Source organism: Pezoporus flaviventris, unplaced genomic scaffold (assembly GCF_033815535.1).
Source record: "Pezoporus flaviventris isolate CSIRO_AGI_PZ_B2104156 unplaced genomic scaffold, CSIRO_AGI_Pfla_v1 ptg000007l, whole genome shotgun sequence".
Classification (NCBI taxonomy): Eukaryota; Metazoa; Chordata; class Aves; order Psittaciformes; family Psittacidae; genus Pezoporus; species Pezoporus flaviventris.
Window position 1 is genome coordinate 42,889 of NW_026892555.1, and position 13,008 is coordinate 55,896.

Genomic DNA, 13,008 nt, shown 5'->3' on the forward strand with positions numbered 1-13,008 from the left:
CCAACCCAGCAAGCAACCAACAGACTGACTAACCAGCCACCCAACCCACCCAACAATCCATCCATCCATCCATCATCTGTCCATCCATTCATCTATCATCCATCTATCCAACCATTCATCCATCCATCCATCCATCATCCATCCATCCATCCATCCATCCATCCATCCATCCATCCATCCATCAATCCATCATCCGTCCATCCATTCATCTATCATCCATCCATCCAACCATTCATCCATACATCCATCCTCCATCCATCCATCCATCCATCCATCATCCATCCATCATCCAACCATTCATCCATCCATCCACCCATCATCCATCCACCCATCATCCATCCACCCATCATCCATCCATCCATCATCCATCCACCCATCATCCATCCACCCATCCATCATCCATCCATCCATCTTCCATCCATCCATCATCCATCCATCCATCCATCTTCTATCCATCCATCCATCCATCCATCCATCCATCCATCCATCCATCATCCATCCATCCATCATCCATCCATCCATCCATCATCCATCCATCCATCATCCATCCATCCATCCATCCATCCATCTTCCATCCATCCATCATCCATCCATCCATCCATCCATCCATCATCCATCCATCCACCCATCCATCCATTCATCCATCCATCATCCATCCATCCATCCATCCATCCATCCATCCATGCACCCACCCATCCATCCATCCATCCATCCATCCATCCATCCATCCATCCATCCATCCATCCATCCATCCATCCACCCACCCACCCACCCACCCACCCATCCATCCATCCATCCATCCATCCATCCATCCATCCATCCATCCATCCATCCACCAAAACATCAAAGCAAGCAAGCAAACAACCAACCACTCAACCATTCAACAAACCACCCACTCACCCACCCAACTAACCACCAACCAACCACCAACTCACCAACCAACCAAGCAACTGTCCATCCATCCATCCATCCATCCATCCATCCATCCATCCATCCATCCATCCAACCATCAAAGCAACCAATCACCCAAGGATCTCCTCCTCAATGGTCAGTAGTGCCATTGACCAAGACCCCTCCGACGGGTCTCAGGAGGAATCAATGGGCACAAGTGAAGCCACTCAACAGGTTCTGGAGCCCCTTCTCACCTGGCACCACGGTCACCCGGGCTTTGCAGTCATGGACAGACACAGCTGGTGGCCATCGATGTGGAGGAAGCAAAGGGCAAGTGGCTTCATGCTCCACCAGCCCTTCAGGCACACCAGGTAGGGGACACCCCTGTAATGAGCCTCCCAAAGTCACCATCAAGGAGGGTTCTCCATCAGCCACATCCCCAGGAGGAGGCTGGTGGCTCCTCAAGCCATGAGGAACATGGATGTTGTTGCTTTGCAATCCTATGTGCGGAGGGACACAAGCTGGACCTAACCCTGCCTGAAGAGCACCCAGCAGGAAGGACCTCTGCAGAGCAAAGGGCGCCCCTGGAGACCAGTGTCCTTCTACTGGAACCAGCACAGCCCATGGGTATCACCCCAGGAGGAGGAGGGACCCCCAAGCAGCTGGTGACAGTGGAGAAAGGCAAACAAAGGACACTCGGGATGGGCTGGTCCCTGGTCCTGCAGCCAGCCCACATGGTGGCTTCATGAGCTGCCAGCCCCTGGGCCAGCATCTCCTGGGCTTGGTGGCCCTGGAGCCCTTCCCATGGTAGGGAAGGACATCTCACACCAGAGGTGACACTGTTGTCCCCACCACGAGTGGGGAGAGCGTGTTGGTGGCTTCAAGCAGGGCCCATGCACAAGGTGACCACAGCAGTGCCATGGCCTTGAGGTTGGGCTTTAGATGAGGAACAGAAGAAGGAAAGCAGGAGGTAGAACCTGAGGGTGGAAAGAGCCACGTGGAGGTGGCGAGTTCAGCAGAGGACAATGAAGCCACCCAAAGAGCCACCAGAGCTGCTGCTGCTTCAAACAATCCAGGTTCCTGGCCTCCTCACTCAACAGCTCATCCCTTCCCAGTGTTGAGGTCTCTTCTTATCCATGGATATCTCTCAGCTCTCATCTTGCACCATGGTGACAACAGCAGGGACTTGGCCATGGGGACACGGGAGCTTCCCCCCTTGAGGACCCATCCCTGCTGTTCCTATGGAGGCCACATCACCCAGAAGGTCCTTGTGTGTCCTCCAACCTGCTGCTCAGCTCAAGGCACTTCTGGGTGGAAGGAGAGGCAGCGTTTGCCCTCAGGCTTTGCTGCTGCCATGGCTCTTCCAAAACCTGGTCCATGAGTGGGGCCACCACCACTGAGGACATCAGCCAAGTCCTCACCAGGGGATGGTGTGGTCAGGACACAGGCACCAAAATGTGATGGATCTTCTGCTGTTGGAGCTGATCTAAAGTGAAGTCCAGCTCTAACCAGCACGGTCCTAAATGAACTTGGAAGCTTGGGCCTCCAACAAGGAGATGAAGATGTCAATGGCAGCTGGCCATGACCTCCATGCCCATCCCATGGGGTTGGGATCCCTCCTTTCAGCTCAGGGATTAGGTGGCACATGGATGGGGTTGGGTGACACTGGGCATGTCCCTGTCACTTGCGGTGCCCCATCATGGCCTGCGTGCTCCCCTCCTCTGCCAGGTCTCCGTATCTCCCCACACCATCCCCAGTGCTGTTTTGCTCCTGTTTTCTTCTCTGCTTCTGGCACATCTTGGTGGCATGGACCTTGTGACAGCCCCCAACACACAGCTCCCTGCCTGGGCTGCTCTGGGCCCACCATAAGAGGCTTCCACTTCTTTGAGGGACCAGGCTACTGAGGACCAACTCTGAGGAACCAGCTTGCCAAAGACCAACTTCTTCTAGGGACCAGCTTGCCAAGGACCAACCTCTTTGAAGAACCAGGTTACTAAGGACCAACTTCTTCTAGGGACCAGCCTGTTAAAGACCAACTTTGAGGGACCCACTGGCCAGGAACCAACTTCTTTGAAGGATCAGTTTGCTAAGGACAACTCTGAGGAACCAGCTCCTATGGACCAACTTCATTGAAGGATCAAGTTACTAAGGACCAACTTTGAGGGACCCACTGGCCAGGAACCAACTTCTTTGAAGGACCAGCTTCCTACGGACCAACTTCATTAAAGGACCAAGTTACTGAGGACCAACTTTGAGGGACCAGCTTGCCAAGAACCAACTTCTTTGAGGGACCAAGTTACTGAGGACCAACTTTGAGGGACCAGCCTGTTAAAGACCAACCTTGAGAGACCCACTGGCCAAGAACCTTCTTTGAAGGACCAGCTTGCCAAGGACCAGCCTCTCTGAGGGACCAGATTACTAAGGACCAACTTCATTGAAGGACCAAGTTACAAAGGACCAACTTCGAGGGACCAGCCTGTTAAAGACCAACTTTGAGGGACCCACTGGCCAAGAACCAACTTCTTTGAAGGACCAGCTTGCTAAGGACAACTCTGAGGAACCAGCTTCCTATGGACCAACTTCATTGAAGGACCAAGTTACTAAGGACCAACTTTGAGGAACCAGCCTGTTAAAGACCAACTTCATTGAAGGACCAAGTTACTAAGGACCAACTTAGAGGGATCATCTTGCCAAGAACCAACTTCTTTGAGGGACCAGCTTTCTAAGGACCAACTCTGAAGGACCAGCTTGATAAGGACCAGTTTCTATGAGAAATACAATGTGGCAGCCAGGTTGGCAGTGCCATTAATCCCAACGTACCATGGAGGAGACCAAGGTGGGACCTCCATGGGGTTGCTGCCATGATCAGATGGGACAACCTGTGCCAGGGTGATGAAGCTCCTCAATTACTTTCAGTCCCTACTGGGAAAACCTCCTGGAAACTTGGGAGTGGGTCTGGGGATGGGTGGTGGGTCAGGACCCCAACTCAGAAGTGGTGCTGCCTGCTCCTGCTCAACATGAAAGGCAAGGGCCAGTGGTGCTGCTCCAGCACCTCAAACCACTGTGGTTGGGCACAACCTGAGGGGCCAAGACCCATTTCTAGCAGAGGACCTCTCTGAAGATGGAAGCAGGTAGAGAGAGCAGAAAGGAGCTGATGTTCTCAATGCCATGCCCATCTCCACTGGGTCTGCAGAAGGGACATCCCTGCTTATGGGTCTCCTCCAGCTGGATAGGGACCAGAGGTGGCACTTTGGGTGTCCCCAGAATCCAGAGCTCTTGGAGGATGCTCTGGATGAGCCACCATGGAGTTGGTAAAGGAAGTATGCGCTGTTACCATCCAATGGTGCTGTGCCACGGAACACGAGACGAGTAACTACAAAGCACATGAGCCACGTGTGGGTCCCAGGATCACCCAGCACAGCCAGCAAAGGATGCTTTCAGCTCCCTTGGGAGCCCGATGAGCGCTCAGGTCCCTGACCACGGGAGGAGAAGCAGCTCCTGAAGCTCCTGAGGAACCGAAGGAGATGCCACGCGAGGGTTGGTGGCACGGGGCCCGCCATGAATGCTGAGGACGTCCTCGAGGACATTACCTGAGATGGATGCAGGTAGGGCTCGGGTGAAGCCAGGTTGGTCTGCACGGAGACGCTCTTCTCCAGCAGGATCTGGGGGAAGCCCAGCTTCTCAAAGGTGTTCCTCTTCCAGTGCTTGTTCTCCTGCTGCGCCAACGCCTCGTCCTCGCTGAAGGCTCTCACCACCGGACCCGGCATGGGCAGAGGGAGGGCTCCATCACTCTCATAGCCAGAACCATCCTTCTGGGAGTCCCAACTGCTCCGTTGCTTCATGTGGTAATGGGCTTGTTGGGCTTCCCAAGCCAGGCGGGCCTGTGCCAGGAAGGGCTCCGGGAAGCCTCGTGCCACCTCGGCCTCCACCGCCTTGGTCTCGGTGCGGTTCAACGGTGACCTGTTGGGACCGGGGGTGGCTCGTTCCTCAGCCAGCATCTGCTCCCCCAGCACCTCCCTGTCCCCTGATCCATCCGTGGAGGAGGTGTTGGGATCATGGGATAGGGAAGGCTTTCGGCTCTTCCTCTTCCTGGTGGAGGGCGAGTAGCCGGTGGAGGACATGGTGTCCTGTTGGCTGGACCATGACATGGAGTCCTCACCTTGGGCTACCTGGCCACTGGTTGGGCCAGGGCAGAACTCAGGTCCTTCCATGCTGCTGTAGTCACCTGATTTGATCTCCAGACGTTGGTCCCTGACCAAGCAAGGGCTGTGTTGCAAGGAGTAGGAGCCACCGATGGGGTTGGGGGAGTATTTGTGCCTCAACCCCGTCTTCATCTTGGGGCTGGAGCCCGACTGCTCCACGTAGACCAGTTGCCTGACGTACTCCTTGCCAGCGGGGCTGTACTCCAAGCTCATGAACCGGTCGGGACACTTCTGTTTGGTGAGCACCAACTGCTGGTAGGGCGAGTTGGAGCCTTGCTTGGGCGACTGAAGGAAGGGATGAGGTTTCCTGATGGGCGACTTCTGCGGCGAGCCGGCTTTGTAGCTCCCACTGGCTTCGTACTGCATGTCCACGGGGGGCTCATCGTAGATGGGTGCTTGGTATTCCATGGGGGGCTCCTCGTAGAGAGGGGGCTCGTAGGCGTAGCGGGGGGAAGAAGGTTGCGACTCGCTCGAGTGCTTGCGGTGCTGGGCTTGGAGGGGGGAGCAGAAGGAGTCCCCTCGGCCCAGCAGTGGGGAGCAGCTCCCCACGTGCTCGGCCCTCTTCAGGAAGGGCGACTGCTTCCTCTCGGGGAAGAACACGGAGCTGTCGGCGTCGGGGGTGAAGGTCTGCAGGTTGGGTGACTGCTGGCCGCCGGACGGGCGCCGCGAGCGGGTCCCCGGTGGGTTGTCGGGGGCGAAGCCGTTGCCTTGGTGCATGAGGAAGCTGGGCTCGCGGTCCGTCACCTTGATCAGCATCCGCTCCTTGGTGCCGGCGTTCCATCGCAAGGAGGATGTCCTGGGGGGAGAAACTGCAGTGAATGAAGGTCCACAGGTGATAGACACCATCGTACTGCTGCCCTGGGGCACCTCAAGAGCCAAAGGATGGACGTGCCCAAGCACCCAAGAGTCTACCGGACAAGAGCACAACCATGGTGGAATGAAGGTTCACAAGTGATTGACACCATCGTACTTGTCCTGGGACCCCTAAGACCCAAAGGATGGACATGCCCAGGCACCCCAAGACTCTTCCATCAGAAGAGCACATCCATTGTGGAATGAAGGTCCACGAGTGATTGGCACCATCGTACGTGCCCTGGGACCCATAAGACCTGAAGGATGGACATGTCCAAGCACCCAAGACTCTTCCATCAGAAGAGCACTTCCATGGTGGAATGAAGGTCCACAAGTGATTGACACCATCGGACGTGCCCTGGGACCCCTAAGACCCGAAGGATGGATGTGCCCAAGCACCCCAAGACTGTTCCATCAGGAGAAGAGCACAACCATGATGGAATGAAGGTCCACAAGTGATAGACACCACTGTACTGCTGCCCTGGGGCACCCAAAACCCAAAGGATGGACATGTCCAAGTATGCCAAGAATCTTCCATCAGGTGAAGAGCACATCCACGGTGGAGTGAAGGTCCCTCTAGCCCATAGGTGATAGACACCATCATACTACTGCCCTAGGACAACCCAAACCCCAGAAGATGGACATGCCAAAGCAGCCCAAGGCTTTTCCATCAGGTGAAGAGCACATCCATGATGGAAGGAAGGTCCGTAAGTGATAGACACCACTGTACTGCTGCCCTGAAACACCTCAAAGCCCAAAGGATGGACATGTCCAAGTATGCCAAGACTCTTCCATCAGATGAACAACATGTCCATGATGGAGTGAAGGTCCCTTGTGCCCACAGGTAATAAGACACCATTGTACTGCTACCCTAGGACAACTCAAGACCCAAAAGATGAACATGCCCAAGCACCCCAAGACTCTTCCGTAAGGTGAAGAGCATGTCTATGATGGAGTGAAGGTCCCTCATGCCCATAGGTGATAGACACAATCACACTGTCGCCCTGGGACAGCCCAAACCCCAGAGGATGGACCTGCCCAGGCACCCAAAGACTCTTCCATCGGGAGAAGAGCATGTCCATGGTGGAGTGAAGGTCCACAAGTGATAGATACCATTGTACTGCTGCTCTGGGACAACCCAAGACCTAAAGGATGGACCTGCTGAGGCACCCAAAGACTCTTCCATCGGGAGAAGAGCGTGTCCATGATGGAGTGAAGGTCCCTCTTGCCCATAGGTGACAGACACCATCATACTGTTGCCCTGGGACAACTCAAAACCTAGAGGATGGACATGCCAAAGCACCTCAAGACTCTCCCATAAGGTGAAGAGCATGTCCGTGATGGAATGAAGGTCCACAAGTGATAGACACCACTGTACTGCTGCCCTGAAACACCTCAAACCCCAAAGGATGGACCTGCTGAGGCCCCCAAAGACTCTTCCATCAGGTGAGCAGCATGCTGCTGATGGAGACCAGGGCACTGCCACCATCCCAAATGCAGTAGCACCAGCTTCCATGGACTTTAACGACCCCCAGGGTACACAGAGGATGCACAGGCTGGAAAGCCAAGCCCCATACAGCCATGCCACCCCTTGGAGAACATCTCTAGGTGACAACCCTGAACTGATCCTCTGCTCATGTCTTGGAGCTCTTGGAGCCAAATGGTAATGGAAAAGCGACCACGGCCACATACTGAGGACAAATGCTGGGTCAAAGATAGGTTTGGGACTGTCTCATGGGTGTTTGGGTGCTCAGTCCTTGCTGGGAGTGGGGATTGACCCCACCATAGTCCCCATCTTGGACCAGCCTCTTGCTGGGATCTTCCATCCCAAGGTGAGAAGGAAAAGCCACCTATACACAGCCCATCTCTCCCATCTCTCCTTGCTTTCCATTCCACGCAGCACCCAGGATTAACCCAGCTCAACCCCTCCATCCACTTCCTCGCCTGGATTAACACCATCCCCTGGTTCCAGGATCCCAGGACCCTTGGAGCTGGATCCCAACATGGTTTAGAAAGAAGCTGGAAGTCCAAAACCTTCAGACTTTGCATGGAGGGTGTCCATGGTGGGGGGACAGGGCAGGAGATGAACCTCAACCTGTGGTTTGGCTCCTATGGGGATGCCAAATAGCTCAAGGGGAGTCTGAAATCCCAACCCTGCCCTTCACAGGGGTGTCATGGAATCCTGGAATGGTTTGGGTTGGAAAGGACCTTAAAGCTCATCTGCTCAACCCACGTTTCAAGTCCTTGGGAGATGCCACCCGGACCGGGGCCACTCGGAAGGAAGAGCAGAGGTGGTTTTATGGAGGGATCTGAGCTGCTTTGCTGCAGAACATGCTGTTAGCACCCAGTCCCTGCTGGCACAGAAGGTACCAGTGGCACCATCTGCTCTCCCAGTTCATTCCTCTCATTCCCAGTTACGTTTCCACACCAATTCATCCCTTGTGCCCTTCAGACAACGGGGGACTGAGTCCAAATACCAGGTTCTGCCCCCAGAGAGGCACAGATAAATGTCTCCCTGCATGAGGCTCCACCACCTCGCTGCCCACGACTTCATCCTCGCTCCAGGGGATGTGGAGAACAATTCCTTCCTTCCTTCCTCCCCTTTCCAGAGCAGCCTTTGAGCTCCTGAGGACCTGAGCCTCCTCCCAGCTTCTTGCTGTTGAAGACCTGCATGAGTTTGGGTCCCTCCACATCGGCTGACGGCTCTCAAGCAGTCACTGAGCCCTTCCAGACCAAGACTCCATCTACAACGGTAGGAGCATGTCCTCGATGGACCAAAGTACCAGGGCGAGGTGATGAGGAAAGCCTTGCTAGGTCAGAAACACCAAGAAACACTTGGATTCATCTCCCAGGGTCAAGAGGCTAAATGATGAGGGGACAAGCACTGGAGCACCCTGCTCTAGTGGAAGGTGTCCCCTGGAGCTGGATGAGCTTCAAGGTCCCTTCCAACCCAGAGCATTCCAGGATTTTATGGATGGAGAAGGGTTCTGCACCAGTGCCGTTGTCTTTCCCAATGACTGCTCTTCTTGCAAGGACCTTCACCCTGTCCTGCTCCCATCACCCATGGGTTTTCAGCCTGCAAAAGGAGCACCAGGGAGGAAGGAAGAGAGCTGCAAATCCACAGCAGCTCCACAAGGAAGAGCTGCTTGATCTGATGCCCTCTTCCCACCCCAACAGCTCCCAAGCTAAAAAACCCAGGTACCACAAAGCAGTAAGAGCTCAGCACCAAGTGATGCTCATAGAATAGCTTGGGTTGGAAAGGACCTAAAGATCATCCAGTTCCCACCCCCTCATGCTTCAACTCTTCCCCCAGCCCCATAGGGCCACGAATCCACCCAAAATCCAGGTTTTTTCACCCAAACCAGGTGACAGCACCTCTTAACTCCCGGATTTGCAGCTCACATTCATGTTTCAGGCAGCACCTGCATGTGGCAACAGGAAATAGGAATAAAGATCCATGTGAAGCAGCGCTGCCCATCAAATCACACCCCCAAAGCAGAGCTTGCCCTCACAATATGAAGTAATAAACCTGGAAGCTCCGTGGTGCTTCCCTGGAAAACACTGGGAAGCATCTAAATCGCATTTTATCCCTGCAGAAGGAATAGTGGGAATTGCACTTCTAGGTGGCCACGAGCAGCTCAGTCCCTCCAGTAAATGAAAGATGATGCTGGAGGAGAGGAGGAGGAGCCCTGCTGAGGCTCGAACCCTCCTGGCACAGGGAATGCTCCAGGAATTCCGTCTATTTCTGTCCTCGCTGGCTTGGCACCGTGTGCCCTTTGCTATTTTCCTCCTGATGGGCAAGGTTTCACTTATGGCTCTATGCACCTTTCCATGACAAGCTGCTCCCCAGGTCCCTCTTCATCTTCCAGCAGCCAAAATCAATTTCTTGTCCCAGTTTTCCCCATTTCCATGGATTGAAACATGTCATTTATCTAAGGGAGGGGTCTTCCCAAAGCACTCGTGTGATTTGTGCTCTTAAGTCTCCCTTCTTGCCCAAATATCCCCTCTACAACCTTATCCAGCCTTTGGAATGTCAATGGCAGAGATTAGAGGGGCTGCTGGGCTCCTCGTCCAGGAATTCCTTTGCTTCCAGTTCCTTTTGCTGCAGGACACAAGCGATCCTCACCCTGCCCCATAGTCCTTTCCAACCCAAACCATTCCAGGATCTGATGATTCTTTGATTAAATCAGTGCAGGACTAGGGGATAAATCCCAGGTCTGAATGATTAATTCGAGCAGATCGGTTTCCAAGGCTTGGGAATGCATCAGGGCTCGCAGCCGCTCAAAAAGCCTGGGATTCCTGAGCACCCCACCACCCCCCTGCAATGCCACCAGGTCCTTGTGCCATTCCCAGGCTCTTCCCACCATCCCCATGCCCTTGCTCTTCCTCACCTTCCTCTCCTGGCCACGGAAGCTGGGTGCAGCATCTCCTCCCTGTGGCTTTTCCTCACATTCCCAAGCTTTAATGGCTTTAAGATCCCCTCATCTGGTGATAAATGGGACTTACTGTGATCCCCCGGGGATGGGATGAAGGATGAAGGATGAAGGATGAGGATGAATGACGAAGGATGCAGCCCAGCCCCGTTTCCTCCCAGCTGGGTACCACTGCCACCGTTCCCATCAGCATCCCGCTGTGAAAGCCGGGATCAGCGATCCCGACAGCAGGAAAACCTCCATGTGCCTGGCACGGTGCCTGAGGCCACGCCAGCAACACCAAGATCTTCCCCCAAATAGCACAGGGAAAAGTGGGAACATGGGAAGAGCCTCAGCAGCAAGATGTCCAAGCTTCAGGTTGAAGCCCGTGATGATCCCTCGATTTTCCAGCTAGGAAACAGCCCTTAGGAGGACCATCTGGCCTTTATTATCGTGCAAAACCCAGCAGAAGACTCAACTTTGTAATAAGAGTATGAAAGTTATGAATTAGGAACAATTTATGACTAAATTAGGGGGAAGAAGACAGATTAAACCCCACCATCCCTATGACTTCACTGCTCGTCATCTCCAAATATTGATGATCCCCATGATTTGTATGTAGAAAATCACATGCTTTAAGGAAATATAAATAGCCCAGAGCTTAAACTGTACCTAAAATGTTAAATTCATGCTCAAACACTGATTTCTCACAGCTTGTATGAGACTGGGGGTCACCAGTGGTGGCCACAACCTCACCATGACAGGTCCGACCCTTCTAGAATCAACCATGGAAGGGTTTGGGTTGGAAAGCACCTTAAGATCACCCAGTTCCAACCCCCTACCATGGGCAGGGACACCCCGACACTTGCAATCTCTGTTCCCACCTTTATCTGCAAGCCTGGAAATCTCATGTTCTCCTTGGACTTCATTTGATATGAAACCTTCAAACTGGTCCAACCCAACTCCTACAGGAACCAGCGCGACTGAGATGGAATCTGTGTTGCTTGGGCAGCGAAATGGCTATTTGGAGAGAGGTGGGAGGGCCAGGATCAAGCTCCCAACCTCTGCATTGACCCCAGCGATGCTAAACTGGTTTCTGTGGTCACATTCATGTCAGAGCAACGATCTGGATGGGGAAGGAGAGGGCTGAGCCGTGGCTTGGGCTGAGCTCTCCTGGTTATCCAGAGCTGGTGTAAAACCAGCCTGGCACAGCAGGGAGCAGCCTTGGGCTTGCTTTGCGCCGTGTTCTCATCACAGGACCATGGAATGGGTTGGGAGGGACCTTAAAGCTCGTCCAGCTCCAACCCCAACACCTTCCACTAGAGCAGGGTGCTCCAAGCCCCTGCGTCCAACCTGGCCTTGGTTTGGGTCATGAAGGCCTCAAGGAAGAAGGGGACAAGGCTCCTTAGGAAGCCAAAAGAGGAAGCAGGAGGTGGCAGATCCCCAGCACAACCCACCCCGGTGTCGGTGTCAGACACGGCACGGATGGGCACAGAAGCCTGCTGGAAGCTGAAGCAGCTCCCCAGGAGGCAGCCAGGGCTGGTCTCCCCATCGCAGACGTGCGATCAAAGCAAGCTCCCAAAGCAGCCTGTTCCCTCAGCCCCAAATGTCACTGAGCAGGATGAGAGCTTCCTCTCCTTCAGAGGGAGGAGGGAACACGGAGCACGGAGCAGCCTTTACTGTAAGAATGAATGAGGTGGGAAGAACAAAGAGACCAGGAGGGCCATGTCCCCAACGAGCAGATCAGCAGGGGACACGGTTGCTGGGTCTCCATCGGCATGACAAGCTCCTACAATGGCGGGTTTGAGCTCGTGCCCAAGTGGATTTCACATTCACTGCGTGTGAAGTTGGATCGTGGAATCCCGGAATGGGTTGGGTTGGAAGGAACCTCAAAGCTCATCCAGCTCCAACCCCTGCCATGGGGCAGGGACACCTTTGTCCTGACAGGACCCTTGTGCATCCCTTGTCCCAAGCCCCTCTCCATGCTCCCTGCAGCCCTTCTGGCACTGGAGCTGCTCTCAGGTCTCCTCACGCTGATGCTGCCGCAGCTCCTGCCTCGCTCCATCCCCACATCCCTGCTCCAGCCCTGGCAGCGCTGCAGCCCCTGCTCGGCCCCGGCTCCTTGGGGGCAGCGGGAGGGAGCCGAGGGCTCTGCTCCATCCGGACGTGGGGCTGAGCCCTGCTCGCCCCTTCCATGGGCAGGGAAAGAGGGAAAACCCAGCTGCAGCGGGAAGGAGCCGTCGCCGTGGGGCTGGGTGGGGAAGGCTCCCACGTCCCCTGCCATGGCAGGGGCAGGCTGGACGGGAAGGTCCTGGCACAGAGCTCCTCGACAGCAGCAGCACTGGGGCACGGGCACGAGGTGAGGCTGTCGGGAGAGGTTCCTCCTCCTGCCCCCGAGCTGGAGCAGGGCCTGGGGCACAAATGGGATGGGGAAGGGCTGAGGGACCTGGGGGGTTCAGATGGAGAAGAGAAGGCTCAGGGGGGACCTGATGGCTCCCTACAAGTGCCTGAGAGGAGAATGGAGCCAGGAGGGGCTGGGCTCTGCTCCCAAGGAACAAGGGATGGGACAAGAGGAACCGGCCTCAAGCTGCACCAGGGCAGGTTTAGATGGAGCTGAGGAACAATTCCTGCCCCAGAGGGTGCTCAGGCAT

At 54.9% G+C, this 13,008-nt stretch overlaps 1 protein-coding gene across 3 annotated transcripts in view; it reads right to left on the reverse strand.

The window, feature by feature from the left end:
• Positions 1 to 13,008, reverse strand: part of LOC133266454 (rho GTPase-activating protein 39-like) — a 116,260-nt gene that overhangs the window by 14,827 nt on the left and 88,425 nt on the right. For all 3 annotated transcript variants that reach the window (XM_061447604.1, XM_061447602.1, XM_061447605.1), the window contains exon 4: positions 4,482 to 5,889. In XM_061447604.1, coding sequence (XP_061303588.1) covers positions 4,482 to 5,889 — 1,408 coding nt within the window. The remainder of the gene's footprint in view (positions 1 to 4,481; positions 5,890 to 13,008) is intronic.